General features: G+C 51.2%; 1 protein-coding gene across 2 annotated transcripts in view; it reads left to right on the top strand.

Annotated features, from left to right (window-relative positions):
* The window catches only part of PSTPIP1 (proline-serine-threonine phosphatase interacting protein 1), a 39,910-nt gene extending 31,540 nt beyond the window's left edge, over positions 1 to 8,370 (top strand). Inside the window, exons 8-15 of one of the 2 annotated variants that reach the window (XM_082647229.1) lie at positions 603 to 648; positions 1,665 to 1,744; positions 2,344 to 2,442; positions 3,525 to 3,621; positions 4,162 to 4,252; positions 6,710 to 6,765; positions 6,960 to 7,093; positions 8,066 to 8,370. In XM_082647229.1, the coding sequence (XP_082503355.1) occupies positions 603 to 648; positions 1,665 to 1,744; positions 2,344 to 2,442; positions 3,525 to 3,621; positions 4,162 to 4,252; positions 6,710 to 6,765; positions 6,960 to 7,093; positions 8,066 to 8,197 (735 nt within the window). In that variant the 3' untranslated portion in view covers positions 8,198 to 8,370. Of the gene's footprint in view, positions 1 to 602; positions 649 to 1,664; positions 1,745 to 2,343; positions 2,443 to 3,524; positions 3,622 to 4,161; positions 4,253 to 6,709; positions 6,766 to 6,929; positions 7,094 to 8,065 lie in introns of both variants that reach the window. The other variant, XM_082647228.1, reaches the window with a different exon arrangement.
* The last annotated feature ends 13,485 nt before the right edge of the window (positions 8,371 to 21,855 follow it).

Raw genomic sequence — 21,855 nt, 5'->3', positions numbered from 1 at the left:
ACAGGAAACAGGCCCAGAGATGGTAAGTGACTTGTTCAAGGTCTGAGGGCCAGGCAGAAACAGAGAAAGGACCCAAACCCAGGTTGTCCAGAAACCAAGCTCTTGACTACTCTGGCCTCTTGGCCAGGGTGGGAGTGTCAGAGATGCCAGGGCTCAAGAACACATTTTGCCCATTGCACAGACAGGAAAGCTGAGGCCCAGAGAGGGCAGGGGCCTGCAGGTGAGTTGGTGGCAGCAAGTCAGGGACAGAGCTCCAGCCTCAGCCAGTGGGTTCAGCAGTGGGCGTGGGGCCCCAGGGCCCGGCCCCTGGTCTACATTTCTCCCTCTAGGTCTCAACATCTAGTTTTCACATGTACCTGCATGAAGTGCAGGTTTCTGTTTTATTCCTTTTTTACTGGAACCAGGCTGTGGGCCCTTGTAGGGTGAGGCTGGAGTTAATGATGGAACTTGCCCACAGTTGGCTCCTGAGTGTCCCCCTGTGTGGCCAGAGAGGGGATGACAGAGTCCCTTCAGGGTTGTCCAGGGAAACTCGGAGCCCAAGGGCTGGGCTGGGGGGTTCCCGGGGGCGGGGCTTCAATGCTGCTTTCCCTCTGTCTCTTCAGAGCCAAAACAAAGCCAAGCAGTGCAAGGACTCAGCCATGGAGGCAGGTACGTGGCTAGCCCACCTCCTCAGCCTAGGGGGTAGGGTGGCTTGGACATCCCTTCCCCCACAGCACACTGCCTTCACCCTGGGGACACAGTCACGCTCATCACTCTCATTTCCATACTTATGCAAGTAAAACGAAACCATTCGTTTTCTCACATTTGCCAAGACTGTTCTTGGTGCTTTGCATGTTTTAACTAACACTTACAACAATCCTGCAAGGTGGTCATTATTACTATCCCCTTTTTTTTAAGAGACGAGGAAACTGTGGCACAGAGAGGTTAATTAACTTGCCCAAGGTCACACAGCCAATAAGTGGTAGTAACTGTATTTGAACGCAAGCCATCTGGCTCCAGGGCCCAGGACTTTCACAGCCACAATCAAGGGAGACAGGCCCACTCATCGCACATACCTCTCTCTTACATACACTGAAACCCATCAGAGCCTTCTCTGGGTTTCTGTCTCCTCTATCCTTCTCCTGATGCCAGAAGACCCCAACACCCCTATCTCTGCTGACACAACTCCTAGGACAGAGAGCTTTCCGTTGCTCCCTTTCCCTGGGAAGGCTCTCCCTCCTGCTAGCGCTGCCTTTCCCAGGACCCAGCTGCTCCCTTGGCTGGGGGCACAGAGGTCATGGTCCAAGCCTGCTGGCTTCCCAGCCCGATAGCTCCCAATGCTCCCCTTCACCCCTCCTCCAGGGCTGCCCTCTCTGAGCCTGTTTCCCATCTGGAAAGTGAGACGGTGGGACCTGGGGATGGTGACAGGCCCAGATTCTGACTTTGGGTGTATGAGGCTCTGCTCCAGCCCCAGGCAGCTGGACCACAGGGGGAGCTGAGAGTCACCCTAAGGGCAGTAGCACAGTGGGTGGCCCTTACGAGCGTTCAGATGTAGCACCAGCAGCCAGGGCAGGTCTCTCTAAGGAGGAGGAGGGCACTCTGGGCAGGGGCACTGCAGGAGCAAAGGGGTGGCTGTGGGGGGTGTCTAGGCCACTGGCCTCCCCAAGGACTGCCTGTGCTTCCAGAGCGCGTGTATAGGCAGAACATCGAGCAGCTGGAGAAGGTGCGGGGCGAGTGGGAGCAGGAGCACCGGACCACCTGTGAGGTGAGACACTCCCGGCGTGGAGGCTGCTTCCCGAGCTACGAAATGGGAGGGACGCCCGTCCCCGCTCCCGCCGCTTCACGGGGGGGAAAAGAGGCAGTGCTGCGGGAAAGGCATCATTCCTTCATTCATTCACTCATCCACTCACTCCACAGGCCCTGTGCTGGGTCCCTGCCCCCGGGGAGCTCACCGCCTGGCTTTGTGCTCTGGGTCCCCTTTTGCAGGCAGGCATCCTTCACCCCTTTTGGCTGAAGCCGAAACTGAGGCTCAGACAAAACCCATAGCTTCCCTGGGCTCTGCTGATGAGCAGGGCCTGGGAGACAGGGTTCGGGGTCCAGGGCTCCTCTTAAGACACTCCCCAGGGGTACACTCCTCCACACCTGGAGGAAGGACGGGGCAGGAAGCCCACACGCAGTTCAACTTCCCTCCCCAGAAGCCTCAGGAGCTGGCACAGAGGTGGGGGTGGGGATGCCCAGGAAGAGTCTTTCCTTTCGGCTTGGCTTCAGCAGAAGGGGTCTGGCTGGTCAGCCCCAGCTGAGCTGAGTGGGGCCTGGCCTGGCCCAGCCCTGCAGCAGCCCCCGCCGCCCCCGCTTCTCCCCCAGGCCTTTCAGCTGCAAGAGTTTGACCGGCTGACCATCCTCCGCAATGCTCTGTGGGTGCACTGCAACCAGCTCTCTATGCAGTGCGTCAAGGATGATGAGGTAGGGGCTGAGGGCAGGGAGGGGTAGGGAGTGGGAGGGGGGCGTGAGGAAAGGTCAGCCTCCTAGCAACGGCACACCCAGGTCCACCTGAACCTGTCAGCAAATACCTAGTCCTCTGTGGTCCGAGCCCTGGCCTCGGGGGTCTCCGACCTCAGCGCTGAGCCGCTGCCCCAGGCCCCGAGTACAGGGAGCTCAGTACCACAAAGGGCCACAGCCTCTCTGCCTGCAGACTGGGCTTTGTGGTTACCCTGGCATCTGCCCTCTCTGCTCACCCCTGCTCCAAGGCCTTGGCTCTGCTATCAGAGCCACAGAGCACATGCTCCCTCTGCTGGGATGGGGAAGGGAGGTGGACACAGCACCTCAGAGGTTTGCAGAGAGGCTGGGGGACCCTCGGTTGCCCTGCTCCAGGCCTGGCGCTTGCAAGAGCCAAGGTCCGGTCCCTCTTCTGTCTCTAGGCATCTCCAGGGTGTCTTGGTTCCCCCTTACTGAGCTCTACATGCCTGGTGGGCTGGGTGGGTCCTCCTCAGCAGAGAGGGGCCGCCACCTCCCTTGCCAGGGGCCTTGCAGTCCTAGAGCCATAAGCTCCCTCTCTCATGGCAGCCCTGACTCCCTGATGCCCGCTGCTGTTACTTGCCTAATCCCTTCTGCCTATGGGGTGAGGAGTTTTGGGGGTTTTCTCCCCAAATGACTTGAGCCCACCTGGTGACCTCCTTGTAGCGGAGGAAGGAGTGTGGGCTCTGAATCCTCTCATACCGGATCCAAAGCCCAGCACACTGAATTCCTGCTTTGTGACCTTGGGCAAGTCACTCTCCTCTGAATTTCCTCATCTGTAAAATGAGGAAGCAGTGTCTACCTCAGAGAACAGGAGTGGGGGTAAATCCCTTGCAAAGGAACTTGTGCACAGTAGGTGTTCCGGAAACAGGAGAAGCTGTCAGCCAGGGCTCTAACCCCTCAGGCAGGCCTGGGGCAGTTACACCTCAAGGCCCCTGGTCAGAGTTCAGACCCGAAGTGGGGGCAGGCTTGACAATGTGGGCATGGAGGTGAGGCCTGGCCCCTCAGCCTCTGCTTTTTCCTGCCCCCAGCTCTACGAAGAGGTGCGAGTGACGCTAGAAGGCTGCAGTGTGGATGCCGACATAGACAGCTTCATCCAGGCCAAGAGCACGGGCACTGAGCCCCCAGGTGAGGCCCACGTACTGGCAGCGCAGCCTCTGGGTCCAGGCCCGCCTTCCCTCGGCCTGGCCCAGGTTCTCTGAGCCTCAGCTGCCAGGACAGAACTGGGGTGGCTCACAGCTCCTTTCTGGGTGGAGAAGCCTTGGCCAGGCCCGGGGAAGGGGTCAGGGACAGTGCAGTCCCCTGGTTGGGTCCTTAGCCTGCTGCCTCATCCAAGATAGAGGATGAGCAGAGCTTAAGAACACTGACACTGGAGGGGGAGATGAGGATGGGGACAGAAGCAGGAAGCCTCTCCAGAGCACCTGCTCCAGCCTGCTTGGTGCCACTAAATCCTGAGTCTAGACTATTCGGTCTTGGTGCTGCCCACAGTGAGATATCTCTAGGAAGGGAGCGGGCCCCGTCCTCAAGCACCAAGGTGGCCAGGGCAAGGATGGTAAGGTGGGGCCCCAGTCTGGGTCTCCGGATGGGGAGAGGATGGGGTGCCGAGTGGCACAGGTCCTGCCTGCCCTGCCCTTGCCACCCTGGGCCTCATGCGCTTGCTGCCTGCAGCTCCGGTGCCCTACCAGAACTACTATGATCGGGAGGTTGCCCCGTTGTCCAGCAGCCCTGGTGTTCAGCCGTCCTGTGGCATGATAAAGAGGTGAGCCGCCTGCTGGGTGCCAGCCGGACGGGATACAGAGGGTGGGGCCGGGGGTGGGGAACGGGGGCTGCCAGGGAGGGAGGCCAGCCTCTCCTCCTGCAACTGGCTCTTCCACATGTATTTATTGGGCATCTATTATGTGCCTGGTGCCAGGGTTTAGGTGCTGGGCACTCTTCGGGGACAAGACAGGTTCAATCTAATCTCATGACACCCTCAGCCCGAGGGGACCTAGGCATTAAAGAATCACAGCCCCCTTATTCACTAGCGACTATGCTCAGAGCTCCAGGGAGACCCCAGGCTGGCTGACCCCTTGGGCTCTGCTGCTAGCCTGGTTGGAGCCTTGGACAGTCAGGCTGCAGTGGCAACCCTCTCCCACTGGCACAGGATCAGAGCATAGGAGAAGGCCCTACAGCCAGTACTCTTGGAGAGTTCTCCAGGTTTTTCCAGGGCCCCTTCCCTGGCCTGGCTGTGGTAGGTGCCAGGGTCCTGGTGTCAGGCCCCAGCGTGTCACTTGCACAAGTCACACACCTCCTCTAGGCCCGGGGCCTATGCGTGTTGGGGGCAGACTCAGACCTAAGGACCCTCTTGGTTCAGGCCTTGGGTGACGATGGTGACAGCCCACTGGGAGCGCCATGGCCTGCTCAGGGAGCCCCCCTGCCCAGGAGCCAGTTCCCTGAGCTCCCCAACTGTGCACATCTAGGAGCATCCATGGGATTCATATGGTGCCTGCGCCCCACCCCCACCCCCCAGGCCTCTGTGACCTCCTCCCTCCCTCCAACCCACTGCAGAGAAGGCCCTGCCTTTGAGAGGCGGGTGGGGTGGAGGTGACGGGCTCCCGGTCCTCTGAGGACAGCTCATTTCTGAGGCCTCTGGAGCTGCCCTGCAGGAAGGCTCCTGGGAGGCAGAGGCTTGTGGGCACCATGGCATGCTCCTCTGGGAACCCTGAGAAAGTAAGAACCCCAGGAGAAGGGCATTCTTACCCTCGCTATCATTCCAAAATCTTAGGGGACTCAGACCTCCCTGCACTCCCAGTGAGGACCCAGATCCCAACACAGGTGGTCACTTAAACAACGGGACAGAAGAGCTCACCTGGGGCAGTATCAAGAAAGGACAGAAAGGGGTCTGATGAGGATGAAAGATAAAGAGGGAAAGAGGTCGCACAGGCAGAGGCCTGGCTGTTGCAGGGGACAGGCAGGGACCACCGTGTGGGGACCAGAAGCCAGGCAGGGCTGGGGAGGGGCAGGGGCCACTGGCCAGGAAGTGAGTGGACGGAGGAACGGAGTCGAAAGCGCAGACAGCCCTGGCACACACAGCCTCGACGAGCTGCTCCTCCAGCCCCAGCCCTGCTGGGTTAACCCTACCTGGCAGGGGCAGGAATGCCACAGGCACCAAGTCTGCAGGGCCCAAGGTAGCATCAGGCCTTCCCACGTGTGCCAAGTCCATGCATGCCTGTCCATGTGTTTCCATCCTGGGCCCTCAGCTCCACAAACCCTGCAAGGGGGCGGGGGTCCCGGATTCTCCCACCCTGGGAAAGGTCTCTGTGTCCCACCTGGCACTACAGGGCAGCCTCCTACGGGCCCAGCCCCTTACTGGGCACTCAAGACCCCTGGGGGGTCTGGCCTTGTCCCTATTTCAGTCTTATCTCCTATACACCCCAAACTGGTCCACTCCGCTTCCCAAATTCCTCTGTCTGTACAATCTGCACCTTTGCACTCCTCTCCCATTCACCGGCAATGCCTTGCACTCCAGTCTCTACCTGATAAAGCTGAGTCTTTGCAGACTTGGCTTGACCCCAACAGGCCAGGAAGCCTTTCCTGATCAGGGGAAGTAGCATCAGCCTCTACTCGTTTAGCCCTTAGCACTGTCTGCTTCGGGGCACCCACATCTGGTTCCTTACTAGGTACCCCAGTGTCTGCCTCTGCCTCTTGATTCTTGCCTTTTTTTTCTCTCTTTTATTCAACAAACTTCCATGAGTCCAGCTCAGTCCAGGTCTGAGCCAGGCACGAGGGAAGGGGTGAATTAGCCTAGCACTGCCTCCTGGACCTCACTTTGTGTGGTCGGGGAGCGGCTGGGCTGCCCAGGCTGGTGAAGGTCCTAGCGAGGTGTGAGTGGGCCAAGCTCTAGGGGGCAGCTCCTTTGCCCATGGGGGAGGCTGGAGCAGGGGCCTGGTGGGTGTAGGGCCTGGGCCCTGGAGCACAGAGGTCTTAGAGCCCCCATTTAGGCCCTGCAGGGAGCAGGTACTGAGAAGACGTCTACAGGGTGAGGGACTGAGAGAGTGCGGCTGGGCAAGAGCCACTGGACCACTCTTTAGGGAGTCCTCATGGTGAGGGGCACCCCATAAATCATATCTGTGCCTGGAGGCTAGGGGCAACCCCAGCCCTGGAGCCCTGTGGGCTCCCTGCCTCATCTACTCCCCCCATCCCACCCTGACTCACCTGCTTTCCTCCCTGACCCCAGGTTCTCTGGGCTGCTGCATGGAAGTCCCAAAACAACATCGTCAGCAGCTTCTGCAGGTAATTGGGGGTGACAACTGTCAACCTGCGGTGAAGGGGAGGATGCCTACTTGGCACAGATGGGCCTTCCAACAGCTGGGAGGTTGGGGGTTGGGAAGAGGCTGGGCCAAGTCTGGGGAAGCTCCACGTCGGGGGGGCCTCCAGGGACCACTGTTCTTTGTAAGGGGCGGGTGCCAGCCTCACCCTGCTCTCAGCCTCCACAGAGACCCTGACTCCCACCTCTGATCGGAATGAGGGTGTCTATGCCGCCATCGCTGTGCAGGAGGCGCCAGGACCCCACACCCTGCCAGCCCAGGATTACAGGGCGCTCTATGACTACACAGCCCAGGTGAGGCCCCGCCCTCCCCTCCTTGGGAGGGCACCAGCATGCCCAAGGGTGTGCTCACACGTAGGCACATGCACTGAGTGGGCTGGGGTGGGTGCCCTTAGAACAGCACCTGGCCTTTGGGAGGGGCCCAGTGCGGACGTGCTGAGTGAAAGCTGATGAACGGCACAAGGGCCTTGGTCACAAGCACATGCGGTATACAGGCAGGTGTGCACGTGTGCAGCAGCTGGCAGAGCTGCAGCTATCTGAGGAAGTGGTCTGAGGATCAGGCTCTGCACCCACAGGTGAGGGCCTTGTTCTCCGTGACCACGGGCGCCCAGAACAAGCCATGGTTGGAACGAGGCCCTCAGCTGTGCCGGGGTTGATTTTCTGAAGCCCACAAGGGGAGGATGAGTAAAGGAGCCACAGGGCAGCTGTGCCCAGATCCCCAAAGAGTCTAATCTGCTCCCAGTTTGAGGTGAGGGAGTACAGAGCTGGACTCCAGATCCACTGGGACTGAGGCCAAGCATCTCCTCGGGGCTCGGCGGGCTGCACTGACTCCCGAAGCCTGGTCCCTGGACAGGGAGACAGCCCAGGAGAATGATGGTGTGCCTGTATGGCAAGGGCTAGCAGAGGTGCGGGCGTGGCAAACACACCTGACTTGCTAGGTTGCAGCGTCTGAAGCAGGGAGGGGAAGAAGGGAGCGGCAGGGAGGTGAAGCAGGGGAAGAAGCCCCAGGTTGTGTGGGAGGCCCACAATGACAAACCAGAGGGGACAAGAGGCTGAGCCCCACGAGGCACCCCACACCCTATGTCTCCAGGGCTGCCTTAGCCCAGAGTGGCCGTGTCTTGCAGCCCCAGGAGGCCAGCATGTCTCAGCTGACAGCCCATCTGGGAGACAGGCTGGCATTTACTGCCTGGGGTTGGGGGAACGCCTGACCAAAGGCCCTCCCAGCAGGCCCACTTCAGCCAGATGCGTTTTCATTCTCTTGCCCAGAATTCCGACGAGCTGAACATCTCTGCGGGGGACATCCTGGAGGTCATCCAGGAAGGGGAGGATGGCTGGTGGACAGTGCAACGGAACGGGCAGCGTGGCTTTGTCCCTGGCTCCTACCTGGAGAAGCTTTAAGGAAGGGGCAGTAGCCCCCGCCTGGACCTGTCCTGTCCACGGGGCCAGCAGTGCCCCCACCACTGCCCTGGCCTCGCAGGGGCCTCAAGACAGAGCCTACCCTCAGGAAAGGTACCGGCTGCTCCCGAGCAGTCCTTCCCACAGGGAATAAAGGAGCGCTCTTTTTCCTCCTTGCACCCGTGTCCAAGTGCTCAATTCGGAGGAGGCAAAGGAGGGGAGAAGCCCAGGAGAGCAGAGCTCCCCACCTGCAGTGTTGTCACTGAGGCCCCAGCTCGGGTCTGTCCCTGGTCTGCTGGGGATGGGGAGGTACCCTAGCCCTGGGTCCCAGGGAACTGCCACGGAGACATATTCACAGCAGGCAATGGGAGAAGGCCGCAGCGGTCAGGGAGGACGGGGGTAGGGGCAAGGAGACGCTTGGGACAGCTGGGATGGGGAGCCCAGGCTTCCTGGGGCAGAGGGACTAGAGCAGGGCAGCAGCAGACAGAACACAGGGAAGGCAAGAGCAGCAGGACAGGGCAGGTGTGTGAGCACAGGGAGGAGGGACACCTGGAACGTTCTAGGGATGAGCCAAGCTTAGTTCCAGGCAGGAAACAGGTGACAGGTCTGCCGAGGCGGAGGGGCTGTGGCATGGTCGCTTAGGCAGGCCTGGAGTCTATGCGGGTTGACCTGGGCACAGAGGTGGCCAAGCTCTTCTTCCGCTCTTGGTGCTCTCCGGCCTTTGTCTTTTTGGCCCCAGAAACGTAACTTCTACTGCTGCCCAAGGCCTGCCACGGCCCTGCTCCAGCCACGCCAAGGGCCTGGGGAGTGACTGCAGGGGGAGAGCCAGTGGGAACCGGCCGCTCCGCAGTCCTAGGCCTCCCCAGCGCTCGCCTGTGGGAGCCCCAACACTCTGCCGGCACAGCAGGCCAGCAGCCCGCCCCGACTCAGGGCCAGACATGCCGGGGGGCCTCCTCCACCGGGCACACCTTGAGTGAGCCTGTTACTATCCCCATAGACCACCTTCCCTGGGACTTCATCACTTCGCTTGCTCGTTCATTAACCTTTGTGGCCCACCCACTGTGAGCACAAGAGGAGGAACGCCTCAGACACTGGCTTTACTCAAGGGGCCCTTGACCTGGTGGAGGGGAACAGATAGACCAGAAAGCTGGTGGCAGTACAGGAAACGTCCTGATGTGCCAAGCAGTCCTGAGGCTTCTGGGAACAAGTGACCAAGATAAGCCAAGGAAAAGGGGAAGCTGTTCCAGGAAAGGAAAGAGGGGGTTCCTTTCTGCTCCTGCTTGCTTGTGATGACAGCCTCACAATGGGCAGGGACAGAGAAGGGAGCGAGGGGCATCACTGAATTCTCCAGCATTTAGAACTAGAAGAGACTCTGGGGGAATCTGATCTGACCTCCTGCACGACTGGGCACCAGGCACTCCTGTCAGCTTCAACATCTCTGTGACTGGGAGCTCATGGCACCCACGGAAGCCTGCCGTGGACCTGTGGCTTCCCACCGGTCCTGGCTCTGCCTGGCCAGCCGTCCACCTGGCAGCCAAACGGAGGAACATTCCACGTGCTCAGGCAAACATCAGATGCCACAGTAGCAAAAATGAGGGCTTTGACCAAGCTCTGCCCTAGGAAAGATGACCAGGAGGGGCTGGTAAAGAGGGCTGTTCCTCTGTTTATTGCAGACGTCCATCTTTATGCCCTTATCTTCATCACTTAAGCAAAAAAGTGGGTTTGATTAAGCAAACGTGACACCTGGTCAAGGAGGGGGATGGCCGGACTGTGGCCTCTGACCTCAGACTCAGGTGTGAGAACACCTCGAAAGTCTACAAAGCATGAAAGGGTTGTTTCCACCCAGTGTTATTCATGCTGGGGCCAGGCAGAGGTGAAAAGGCACAGGGCAGCCCCTGGGTGCAGGGTAGGGTCCTGGAAGCACGGCTCCAACTACCCTCTGCTAGATGCCACTCCACCACTGCTTCCGCCAGAGGGTGTATGGCAGATGGGGTGGGAAAGGGCTTTGGGCCTCTGAAAAAAATCAGACTGAGGCTTAAATCCTTCCTGAAATGTAAATAAATTGTCTTTTATAAAGCATATTGTACAAGTGAACTGACCAAATGACCATACCGGTCCCTGACACATCTGAGGTTTATAAATAGGGATGTTTGGAAAGAAAAATGTAAACTTGTGCTTGGTTTTATGCTCCCTGAAGGAGAGAGAGCGAAGTCAGTGACTAAAGCCCTGCTTACACAAATGCTTGCCTGGGCCAGAAACGTTGCCCAGGACAGCCAGATATGAGAGCTGTCAGAAGTAATTCAATCAAGCAAGGTATTTTGATGCCTTCTGTGTGACTGACACTGTATTTGAAAATGGGGGGGGGGTACTAAGATAAGGGGGTGCTGGCACCCCAGAAGTAGTACAGAGACACTATTGCCCCTCTGATACAAGGTAGACAGTGAGTAGGGCAAGAGTAGGACCGGGAGACCAGGTGCAGGCTGTCCAACACAGAGATGATGGTGGCTTCTCCAGGAAATGGCAACTGGGCTGGAGAGCAATTCTGGAAGAACGAGGGAAATAGATCAACAGGACTTGGTAACTTACAGGATGTGAGCCAGGAATGGAAAGAGTGGAAAGGAAGGAGATGAGAAGCAATTTCCCTTCCCAGGTGGACTAGAAGGTGGAGGAGGGGTAGCAGCAGGGACAAAGTCTGAGCAAAGGCCCAGAAGAGGCAGGACAGCCAAGTAGACTGACCACTGGCATCAGGTCATATATGGGCGGCCAAGAGGAAAGAAAAGAGGAGAAAGTTAGGTTATCAGTGCTTTATTTATTCCTTGAAAATACCTTGTCATCTTGATTGAGCATTCCATTCAACTGCAAAGATTTTTTTAAAAACCTTTGGCCTAGATATTTATCATCATCTCTGACAGGTGCCGCAGTGTCTACAGTCCTGGAGGGTGATGGGTAATGAGTGTTAGATAACAGAGCCTGCACTCCGGTCATTTAGGCAGCCAGAGAATAGAACTGAAAGCAACTCTGGGGTCACAATTTATACCAGGAAAAAAGAAACCCATGAATGAATCTAAGTCAGATTCATTGCCTCTGCAGCCTTCTCCAATCTCTGTGCACCAGGTCACAACCTCAGCTGGACAGACAGCCTTCCCAGCAGAGGAGATGGTGACAGATAAAGAGGTTGTTGGTGTGTGTGTAATTGGGTGTATAAATAACGGCGGCCCACTTCTTGACAGAGGGCTGCTCAAAGCCAGAATGGAGCAGGAGGAAAAGCATGGCCTCTGAAGTCAGACTATCAGGGTCTGAATCCATGCTCATGCTTCCTTGTGTGGTCTTAGGCAAGGTACAACTTCTCTGGACCTCAGTATCATCATCAGTAAGATGGGTGCAATAAGCCCCTGTGTAAGTTGCTATCCTTGTAAAGTTCAAAATTAGATATAAGCGCTAATTAAAAGCAAATCTTGGCTATAATCAACAGTAGCTTTGCGCTTGGTACAGCATCCTCACTTAACGTGCCCTCTGGAGAGTGTTGGTTATGTCGGTAATTCCTTCCCAAAGGTGACAAGGAGGAAAGGAGAAGCAATGCACTATTTGACCGAACTGGACACATGCACCACTGGGGTCTAACACTTAACTCCAACCACCTTCCCACAGCTATTCTCAGGCCTGGCAACCTCAGCACAGGGGTAGCTGTTAGGCTCCGTCTGGCTGAACCAGAATATCTGCCTATCATATAGGCAGCAGCACAAGCCCAGAACAAGGTCACCACCAGCAAGTGGGCACCCCATCCTCAGCACCCTCACAGGATTCTCAAGACCACAGGGATGTGGCTTTCAAACTGTGCTCTACAAAGCCCTAGCAGGGGCCAAAGGGAGGAGAAGCGGCGCTCCCACTCCATTTCAAGCTCTACTTGTAGAGTTTACCTATTGGACCACCTGTGGTTCTCATCCCTGGCTGCTCAATGGAATCACCTAACAAGTTTTTTTTAAATGTTGATGCTTTGGTCACACCTTAGACGAACTGAATCCAATTCTCTGCCAGCTGAGCTTGAGCATAAATATTTCGAACACTGAGAACTTGTCTAGCTAATGGGTTCTTCAGCTGAAAAAAGAAAGTTTGAAAACCATCTTCTTATGGCACCACAGTGACATTTCAGACACTGAGGGTCCCACTATGGTGCTGGGGATACAAACATAAACAAGTCTCTTTTCTATCCTATTATAACTTCTGTATCTATTTTACTTTCAGTGGATAAACTCAAGAGACCAGGACCTGTGTATGAGTTAATTTCCCCCACGACTAGCCATGTACTCAGCACAAAGGTATTCAGTAGGTAAACTCAGAAAATTTCTGCAAGGTACTGCACAGTACCCTCAGGAAATCTCAGGGACACTGCAATAAAGAACCACACAGAACATGCAAATTATTTTCAAGAACTGCAAGGATGCTGCATATAAGATCAAGTACCCAAAAAGTAGGGGCTCCTACGCACCAACAATAACCAATTAGCAAATGTATCAGCAACATTACCCCATTCACAGTAGCAATAGACATTGAGTTTCACAGAAAAGTTTCCCAAGTAAACTTAACTCTGTTCAAATCTATAAGAAAAACAAAAACAACCTATCAGGACTTCCCTGGTGGCGCAGTGGTTGAGAGTCCGCCTGCCGATGCGGGGGACACGGGTTCATGCCCCGGTCCGGGAAGATCCCACATGCCGCGGAGCGGCTGGGCCCGTGAGCCATGGCCGCTGAGCCTGTGTGTCCGGAGCCTGTGCTCCGCAACGGGAGAGGCCACAACAGTGAGAGGGCCGCATACCGCAAAAAAACAAAAAACAAAAAAAAACCTATCAAACTGGGCAGATGATACAAACTGGAAATCCAGGAGATACAAATGGCTGAAACAGCTTTATGAGTCCTAGCTAAGAGTCAAAGACATACATATTTTCATCTACTGGATGGGAAGAAAAGGCAAAGGCTGATAATATCCAAAGTGTCAAAAACAGATCAAGATGGTGGAGTAGGATGGGGGACTCACCTCCCCCAGTGAACACATCACAAATACATCTACATGTGGAACAATGCTCACTGAAAACTAACTGGAGACTGGCAGAAAGACTCCTGTGCAACCAAGGCTGTAAGAAAGATGCACAAAGAATCAGGCAGGAAGGTAAGAGAAGTGATCAGGTTGGGACCTGTGCCCTTGGGAGGGGACTCAAACGAGCATGGAGATTACACGGGCAGAGATCCTTCCTGTGGAGTGAGCGGTTCCAGCCACATATTGGGTGCCCCAGGAAGATGAGATCCCTTGGTTGGCTGGAGGGCCGATGGCACTAACAGAAGGGCTGGGGGAAGCCTGGACTTGACTCATGAGAAACAAGCACAGACTTGCTTACTCTTGAAACAGGGCAGATTGAAACTACACAGGTCTCTGACCAGTTTCCCACCACTGCCCTGGCATGCACCCAGCCTGAGCCGAGCAACAGCTCTGGCCTCACTTGTTCCAAAAAGCAGCTCCACACTGGGGCAAGGGCTGTCTTGGCCAAGAGTAAAGCTCGTCTGTGAGGCACAAAGGTAGCCCAGACCCAGAGCAGTGTCTAAGTAGGGCGGGGCAGCCATGACTGGCGCTTACACAGGCAGCCCATTCAGAAGCTGTCTGCTGACTATGGCCAGACCTCCACAGCCCAGGCCCGACCCACACCGAGTGCCCACACACGCCCCACTTGCTCTAAGGTGCAGCTGCACACCAGGGTGAGCATAGCAGTGGCTGAGTGAAGAGACAAAGGAGGCTCAGATGTGGAGCAGCATCTGAACAGGGGAGAGGCAGCCATTACTGTTGCTTACACAGGCAGCACGTCAGAAGCAGTCTAGATCCCTGACTGTGGCCAAACTGCCGCAGCCTGCGCCAGCACTGCTCCGCTCTGGGGTGAGTGTGCCAACGATGGCATCAGAGGGCACACACTTTAAAGGGAACAGAGCTAGCTCCGACCTGACCCTCAGAACTTCTGCTCCAGCAACTTGAGACCCAACCTGCCCCTAATAGCGTGGTGACAGCCATTGAGAATAAGGGACATCACCTCTCACACCTGGCTCTGGCCCTAGCCCCTCTCTCTGCAGTCCCACCTTCTACCAAGGTGACAGCTGCCAGCATGCCCTGGAGAAAGATGTGACTTGTGTTCACGTCAGATCTAGCTTCCCCACCAAAGCCACTGGGCATGTGCAGACTGTATAGGGTTGCTCCCACACAAGGATACCCCTTTTCAAGACTGCAGTAGGTAACTGTTTCACCTAATTTCACAGAGACAGAGAAAGTTAAAATGAGAAGACAGAGGAGTTTGTTTCAATTGGAAGAGCAAGCGAAAACCTCTGAAAAAAACAACTAATGAAACAGAAATAAACAATTTACCAGATAAAGAGTTCAAAGCATTAGTAATAAGATTCTAACTGAATTAGCGAAAAGAATATATAAACACAGTGGGAATTTTATAGAACTAGAAAATATAAAAAAGAACCAGTCAGTACTGAAGGATGCAATAACAGAAACGAATAACACACTAGAAGGAATTAACAGCAGATTAGGTGATACAGAAGAATGTGAAAGTGATCTGCAAGAGAGAATAATGGAAATCACCCAATCAGAACAGCAAAAAAAAAAAAAAAAAAAAAAAACAGTAAAAAATGAGAACAGTTTAAGGCATCTCTGAGACAATATCAATCATACCGACATTCACGTTACAGGGGTCGCTGAAGAAAAGAGAAAGAAAAAGGTCAAAAAGGTATTTGATGAAACTTTCCAAACCTGAAGAAGGAAACAGATATCCAGATATAGGAAGCCCAGAGGGTCCCAAACAAGATGAAGCCAAACAAACCCACACCAAAACATATCATGATTAAAATGACAAAAGTTAAAGAGAAAATTCTAAAGGCAACAGAGAAAAATAAAGAGTCATATACAAGGGAACCCCCATAAGGCTATCAGCTGATTTTCCTATAGAAAGCTTGCAGACCAGACGGGATTAAATATTCAAAGCGCCAAAAGAGGGCTTCCCTAGTGGCGCAGTGGTTGAGAGTCCGCCTGCCGATGCAGGGGACACGAGTTCGTGCCCCGGTCCGGGAAGATCCCACATGCCGTGGAGCAGCTAGGCCCGTGAGCCATGGCCGCTGAGCCTGCGCATCCGGACCCTGTGCTCCGCAACAGGAGAGGCCACAGCAGTGAGAGGCCCGTGTACTGCAAAAAAAAAAAAAAGAAAAAAAAAAAAGCGCCGAAAAAGGGAAAAATCTGCAACCTCACATACCCAGCAAAATAATCATTTAGAATTGAAGGAGAGAGAAAGAACTTGTCAGACAAGCAGAAACTAAGAATTCATCAATACTAAACCAACCCTAAAAGAAATGTTAAACGGTCTTCCCTAAGTGTAAAGGAAGAGGCTATAACAAGAAGTATCTACAGGAAAGGAGAAATCCCACTAGTAAAAGCAAATATATAGTAAAGGCTGAGGATCAACCAAACAAAACAAAAAAACAAAAAAACAAACAAAAAAATTGTAAAAACAACTACAACTACAACAATCAGTAAAGGGATAAACACGAAGATGCAAAACAGGACATCAAAAACAAAATATGGAGAAGGAGAGTAGAAAATATACACCTTTTGGAATGTGTTTGAATGTAAATGACTACCTGTTTGAAATAGGCAGATATAGTTATAGATCAGCATATATAAACCCCATGGTAACCACGAATCAAAACCCTAAAATAGACACACAAAAACTAGAGAAAAGGCACACAAGCACACCAGTAAAGAAAGTCATCAAATCACAAGGGAAGAGACTAAAAGAACACAGAAGAGCTACAAAAACAAGTAATAAAATGGCAGTAAGTACATACCTACCAATAATCACTTTAAATGTCAATGGACTAAATGCTCCAATCAAAATACATAGAGTGGCTGACTGGACGAAAATACAAAACTCAACTATATCCTGCTTATAAGAGACTCCCTTCAGAGCTAAAGACACACAAAGACTGTAAGTGAGGAAATGGAAAAAGATATTTCATGCAAATGGAAATGACAAGAAAGCAGAGGTAGCAATACTCATATCAGACAAAACAGACTTTAAAACAAAGTCTGTAACAAAAGACAAAGAAGGACTCTATATAATGATAAAGGGATCAATACAAGAGGATATAACACTCATTAACATATATGCACCTATTACAGGAGCACCTAAATACATAAAGCAAATATTAACAGACATAAAAGGAGAAATTGACAATAATACAATAATAGTAGGGGACTTTAAGACCCCACTTACATCAATGGAGAGATCATCCACACAGAAAATCAGTAAGGAAAGAGTGGTCGTAACACATTAGACCAGTTGGACTTAATAGATAGCTACAGGACCCTACATCCAAAAAAAGCAGAATACACATTCTTTCCAAGTACACATGGAATGTTTTCCAGGATAGATCACAAAACAAGTCTCAACAAATTTAAGAGGATAGAAATTACATCAAGCATTTTTTTCCAACCATGACAGTCTGAAAGTAGAAATCAATTACGGGAAGAAAAACGGGAAAAGCACAAACACATGAAGACTAAGCAACATGCTACTAAAAATACAATGGGTCAAAGAAGAAATCAAAGAGACAATCAGAAAATGCTTTGAGACAAATGAAAATGGAAACACAACTTTCCAAAATCCATGGGATGCAGCAAAAGCAGTTCTAAGAGGGAAGTTAATAATGATACAGGCCTTCCTCAAGAAACAAGAAAAAACTTGTTTCTAACCTAACCAACCATCCAAATAAATTAGAAAAAGAATAAAGAAAGTCCAAAGTCGGCAGCAGGAAGGGCCTAATAAAGATCAGAGAGGAAATAAATAAAATAGAGACCAAAACATAACAAACGAACATCAGAAATGATCAATGAAACCAAGAGCCGGTTTTTTGAAAAGATAAACATAATTGAAAAACCTTTAGTCAGGCTCATCAAGAAAAAAAGAGAGAGGACTCAAACAAAGTAAGAAATGAAAAAGGATAAATAACCCCCAAAATCACAGAGATACAAAAAATCGTAAGAGAATACTATGAATAGTTATATGACAACAAATTGGACAACCTAGAAGAAATAGACAAATTTCTAGAAACATACAATCTTCCAATACCCAAAGTATCAACAAGGCTGTAGGAAAATGCAGAATTTCATATACTGCTAGTGGGAATATAAACTGGTATAACTTTTCTGAGGGTAACTGGATGTATCTAAAAGTACAAAGTAAACCACTACTAAGAATCTATCCTTGAGTCCACGCAAAGATGTAGAACGCAGGGTAATGAAAATGCTTCGGAACTAGATAGAGGGGGTGGCTGCACAATACTGTGAACGTACTAAATGCCACCGAGTTGTTCACTTTAAAATGTTAACTTTATGCTGTGTGAATTTCACCTCAATAAAGTTTTTTAAAATCAAAAAAACATTCTAAATGCCTGACAGCGTGTGTACGAAGGTGTTCACTGCGGTGAGGCTGGAATCAACGAGTGCCTGTCCACTGTACATTGGTTAATCACACTATTACTATATCTATGCAGCTAACAAAATGCAAGAACAAATTCTACAGACTGATACAGGTAATAGTACACATTTTGCTGAGAAGAAAAAAAGAGCACCTATAGAATAGAATTCATATAATAGCAAAAAGTAAAACCACAAACCATGACCAAGTCTGGTTTTTTTGCTTTTTTTTTTGCGGTACGCGGGTCTCTCTCACTGTTGTGGCCTCTCCCGTTGCGGGGCACAGGCTCCGGACGCACAGGCCCAGCAGCAATGGCTCCAGCTGCTCCACGGCATGTGGGATCTTCCTGGACTGGGGCACGAACCCGTGTCCCCTGTATCGGCAGACTCTCAACCGCTGCACCACCAGGGAAGCCCCCAAGTCTATTTTTGTATATGTAGAGAAAACAGTTTAGAAGGGTACATATCACTGCTAAACTTGCTTACCTGTGGGCACATTTTCCTTATAGGTGTCTGTATGGTTTACATTTTTTAAAGCCCTATTACTTTTGTTAAAAAAACTAGGAACAACTTTTAAAAGGCAGTAAGATAACTCTGACAGAATGAGAAGAAAAGACACCCCTGTAGTGATGAGTACAGCTAGAGCCAGGGACCAGGGCTCCTTGGAGAAACAATGATTCCAGGGCTGAGGGGAGGTGGGTACAAGATGAATCTAGAACATCTCGTTATGTCAGAAATAATAGAAGTGTTAAAAAAAAATGTTGGGATGTAGGAGACAACTTAAAGGGGCTCCCACTGGTCACATATGGAACTATTTAAGAACCAAAAACAAAACAAAAAACAAAAGGACAATAATGAATTACAGACCATTGAAAAAAGGAGAATCCATCAGTTCACAATGAATATAAATAAGATATATAAAAATAAATAATTGGGGAAGAGAGAGGGAGGGCAGACTGGTAAATGAGGAAGGAGTGCTGAATTGGAAAAACAGTATTTCACAATCATCATTTTAAGATGGAATCTAAAACAACAATCATCATAGGAAAGATTGAATCAGGCCAGAGTCAGCACTATTTGCTAAATCTAGGCAGAAGTTTGGTGAGGAGCAGAATATTTACATGGTCTTATACCTCCAGAGATTGCTTGAGTTGGAAGGGGAAAAACAATAACTATACCATGGAGAAAGTGGAAAACATCCTGTCCCGGTGTGCTAGGTATGAATTTGTTGCCTCTTAGCTCCAAACTTGCCTTCCTTTCCCTTCCTTGCCACACTGAAGCTGGGACTCTGCAAACTACATTTCTCTTCGCCAGCTGGCCAACAGGGGCCTCTGAAGGGGTAAGCAGGGCTGGAAGAGACCATTAGTGTTTCAGTCTGGCCTGGATCCCAGCAGCATCCTCCACAGCGATTGTTCTTTGCTCTCATGTCTCGGCAGGCACCTCCAGGGAGTTGATTCTGCAGCACAGGGCAGGCAGCATGTTCCTGTTGGTCAGGCTTACAGGGCCCTCTTCTGAGGTTCTAAGTTCCTTCCTTGTCTTCTCGTCCCTTGATCCTCGGTGTGGTAGCTGTTTTCTATTCAGACGCTTTAGAGCTCTCTTCTTTCCCTTTTAGTCATTAACTACCTCTTACTCAGTTAACAATTATTTATATTAAAGTTTTCCTATTTACTTTTTCCCCCTCACTGGACTCTGAATGATACACCAGGTGATCAAAATTAAGATCACCACTGAGGGGCAGATGACATTGTGCTTCCTGAGAGGACATATGACATAGTGTTCCAGCCACCTGGAATGCAAAACTCCATCAAATCTAATCAAGAGCAAACATCGGATAAACCCAAAATGAGCGGCATCATTTAAAAGGAGAAACTGTATTCTTCCAAAATGTCAATGTCATAAGTGACAAAACTATGGAAATGCTCCAGATTAAAGGAGACCAAAGAGACATGACAACTACCTATAATACTTGATCTTAGACCAGATCTAGAACTGGGTGGGGGTGAGGTTCTACAAAGGACATTATGAGATCAGTTAGAATGTGAATCGTATTTTAAACTATTTTATCAGTGTTAAATGTACTGAATTTGATAACTGTATTGGGGTTGTTACAGAGTATCTTTATTCTTAGGGAATACCCGCTGAAGTATTAGAGTTAAAGGGCCATGATGCATGCACAGAGAGAGAGCATATGCAAGAATACAAATGACAAATCAAATGGGGTAAATGTCACTCAGTGGATCTAAGTAAAGGATATTTAGGCCTCGTATGTACAATTCTTATTCCTGCAACTCTTTTGTAACTCCGCATTTCCAAATAAAATTAACTTTAAAAAAAAGGCAACAGGTTACAGCAGTAGTTCTCAGCCTTCACTGCACTCTGGACACCCCAAGCCACTTCCGAAGCTCTGGGACCCAGGCATCTGTATTCTCCAAGTTCCCTGGGTGATTCCAATTTGCAGACAAGGGTGGGAAATACTGGTGTAGTGGGGGAGCTCACTCATTAAATTCAGACATAAAAAGTGGCTCTTTTGCCCTCCAGAGCAGCAGTCCCCAACCTTTGTGGCACCAGGGACCACTTTTGTGGAAGATAATTTTTCCATGGACCGGGGGCAGAGGGGAATGGTTTCAGGATGATTCAAGCGTATTACATTTACTGTACACTTTATTTCTATTATTATTACATTGTAATATATAATGAAATAATTATACAACTCACCAAAATGCAGAATCAGCGGGAGCCCTGAGCTTGTTTTCACTTGCCACTCACTGATAGGGTTTTGACATAAGTCTGCAGGCAATTAATTTATTATGGTCTCTGTGCAGTCAAACCTCTCTGCTAATAATAACCTGTACTTGCAGCCGCTAGCATCACCGTCTCAGCTCCATCTCAGATCATCAGGCATTAGATTCTCATAAGGAGCACGCAGCCTAGATCCCTCACATGTGCAGCTCACAGGAGGGTTCGCACTCCTATGAGAATCTAATGCCGCGCTGATCTGACAGGAGGCGGAGCTCAGGCGGTAATGCTAGCGATGGGGAGCGTCTGTAAATACAGATGAAGCTTCGTTCACTTGCCTGCGGCTCACCTCCTGCTGTGCGGCCTGGTTCCTAACAGGCCATGGACCGCTACTGGTCCGTGGCCCAGGGGTTGGGGACCCCTGCTCTAGAGAATAGCCCTGGGGATTAGGGTCTCAGGGTAACACAAACTCCTAGTCTCAGCACCATGTGGTATGGCAGAGACCCTGAAGACCCTGAAGCAGGTAGAAGGTGAATTTGTATGGCCCTGGTCAACATGGAGAGATCACCCATCCAGAGGTTCCAAAGGAAAAGGGCATTTCCATGACTATGACAGGTATTAAGCAAAATTTAAAGCTGGCAGGAATTAGAATGGTTTAAATGGCCCCAGAGCTACCATCTCCCCTTGTCTTTTGGTTGCACTGTTAGCATGGTCGATCTGGGTCCAGCTGACAGAGCACAGGAGAGGATGCTGCTCTTTCATCAGGCAAGCCAGGGAATAAGTGAAGGACAGCGGTGTGGAATTAGCCTCTTGGGCAAGTTCAAGGAGTGGGTTACCAACTGGCATATTTTCCCAAAGCATTTTCCTACCGTGGAGGCTCAGCTAGGTAGGTCAACGCAGAAAGAGCTGAGGGCAACCAACAATCACAGTCCAGCTATTGCTCACCTCAGCTCCAACCTGTGATAGGGCAGCCATAGAATGCTACATATGGAAAACTGGAAGCAAGGTTGGGGAGAGACAGGACTGGGGAATGGGGAAGGTGGTAGTCAAAGGCCACAAAGACAAGCAAAACATTCTTGCCCAACATGCAATGGGTAGGAACAAGAGATGCGATGGGTCAAGAGAACATAGCAAATTTCCTACAGTTCTCTAAAATCAGGTATGTTTTGGTTAACTTCCACTTTGTGAACAGAAGTTAGTTTTTACTCCTCTCCTTTCTCACATCATCTCCATTTTCAGGCGGGACAGATTTGCACAATATTTAGGCATCTCAAAACTGATGGATCCAAACCTGAACATGAACTCATGTCCCTAGATGTGGTCCTTACTGGCTCCATATCTCTGCAACAATTCTGCTTCCCCAGTTGACTGAGCCAGAAACCTGGGACTCATCCTAGATTCCTTCCTTCCTCTCC

The sequence above is a fragment of the Grampus griseus genome, assembly GCF_964374135.1.
Source record: "Grampus griseus genome assembly, chromosome: 2".
Taxonomy (NCBI): Eukaryota; Metazoa; Chordata; class Mammalia; order Artiodactyla; family Delphinidae; genus Grampus; species Grampus griseus.
The sequence above is the reverse complement of the archived record's forward strand: the minus strand, read 5'-3'. Positions and strand labels throughout refer to the sequence as shown.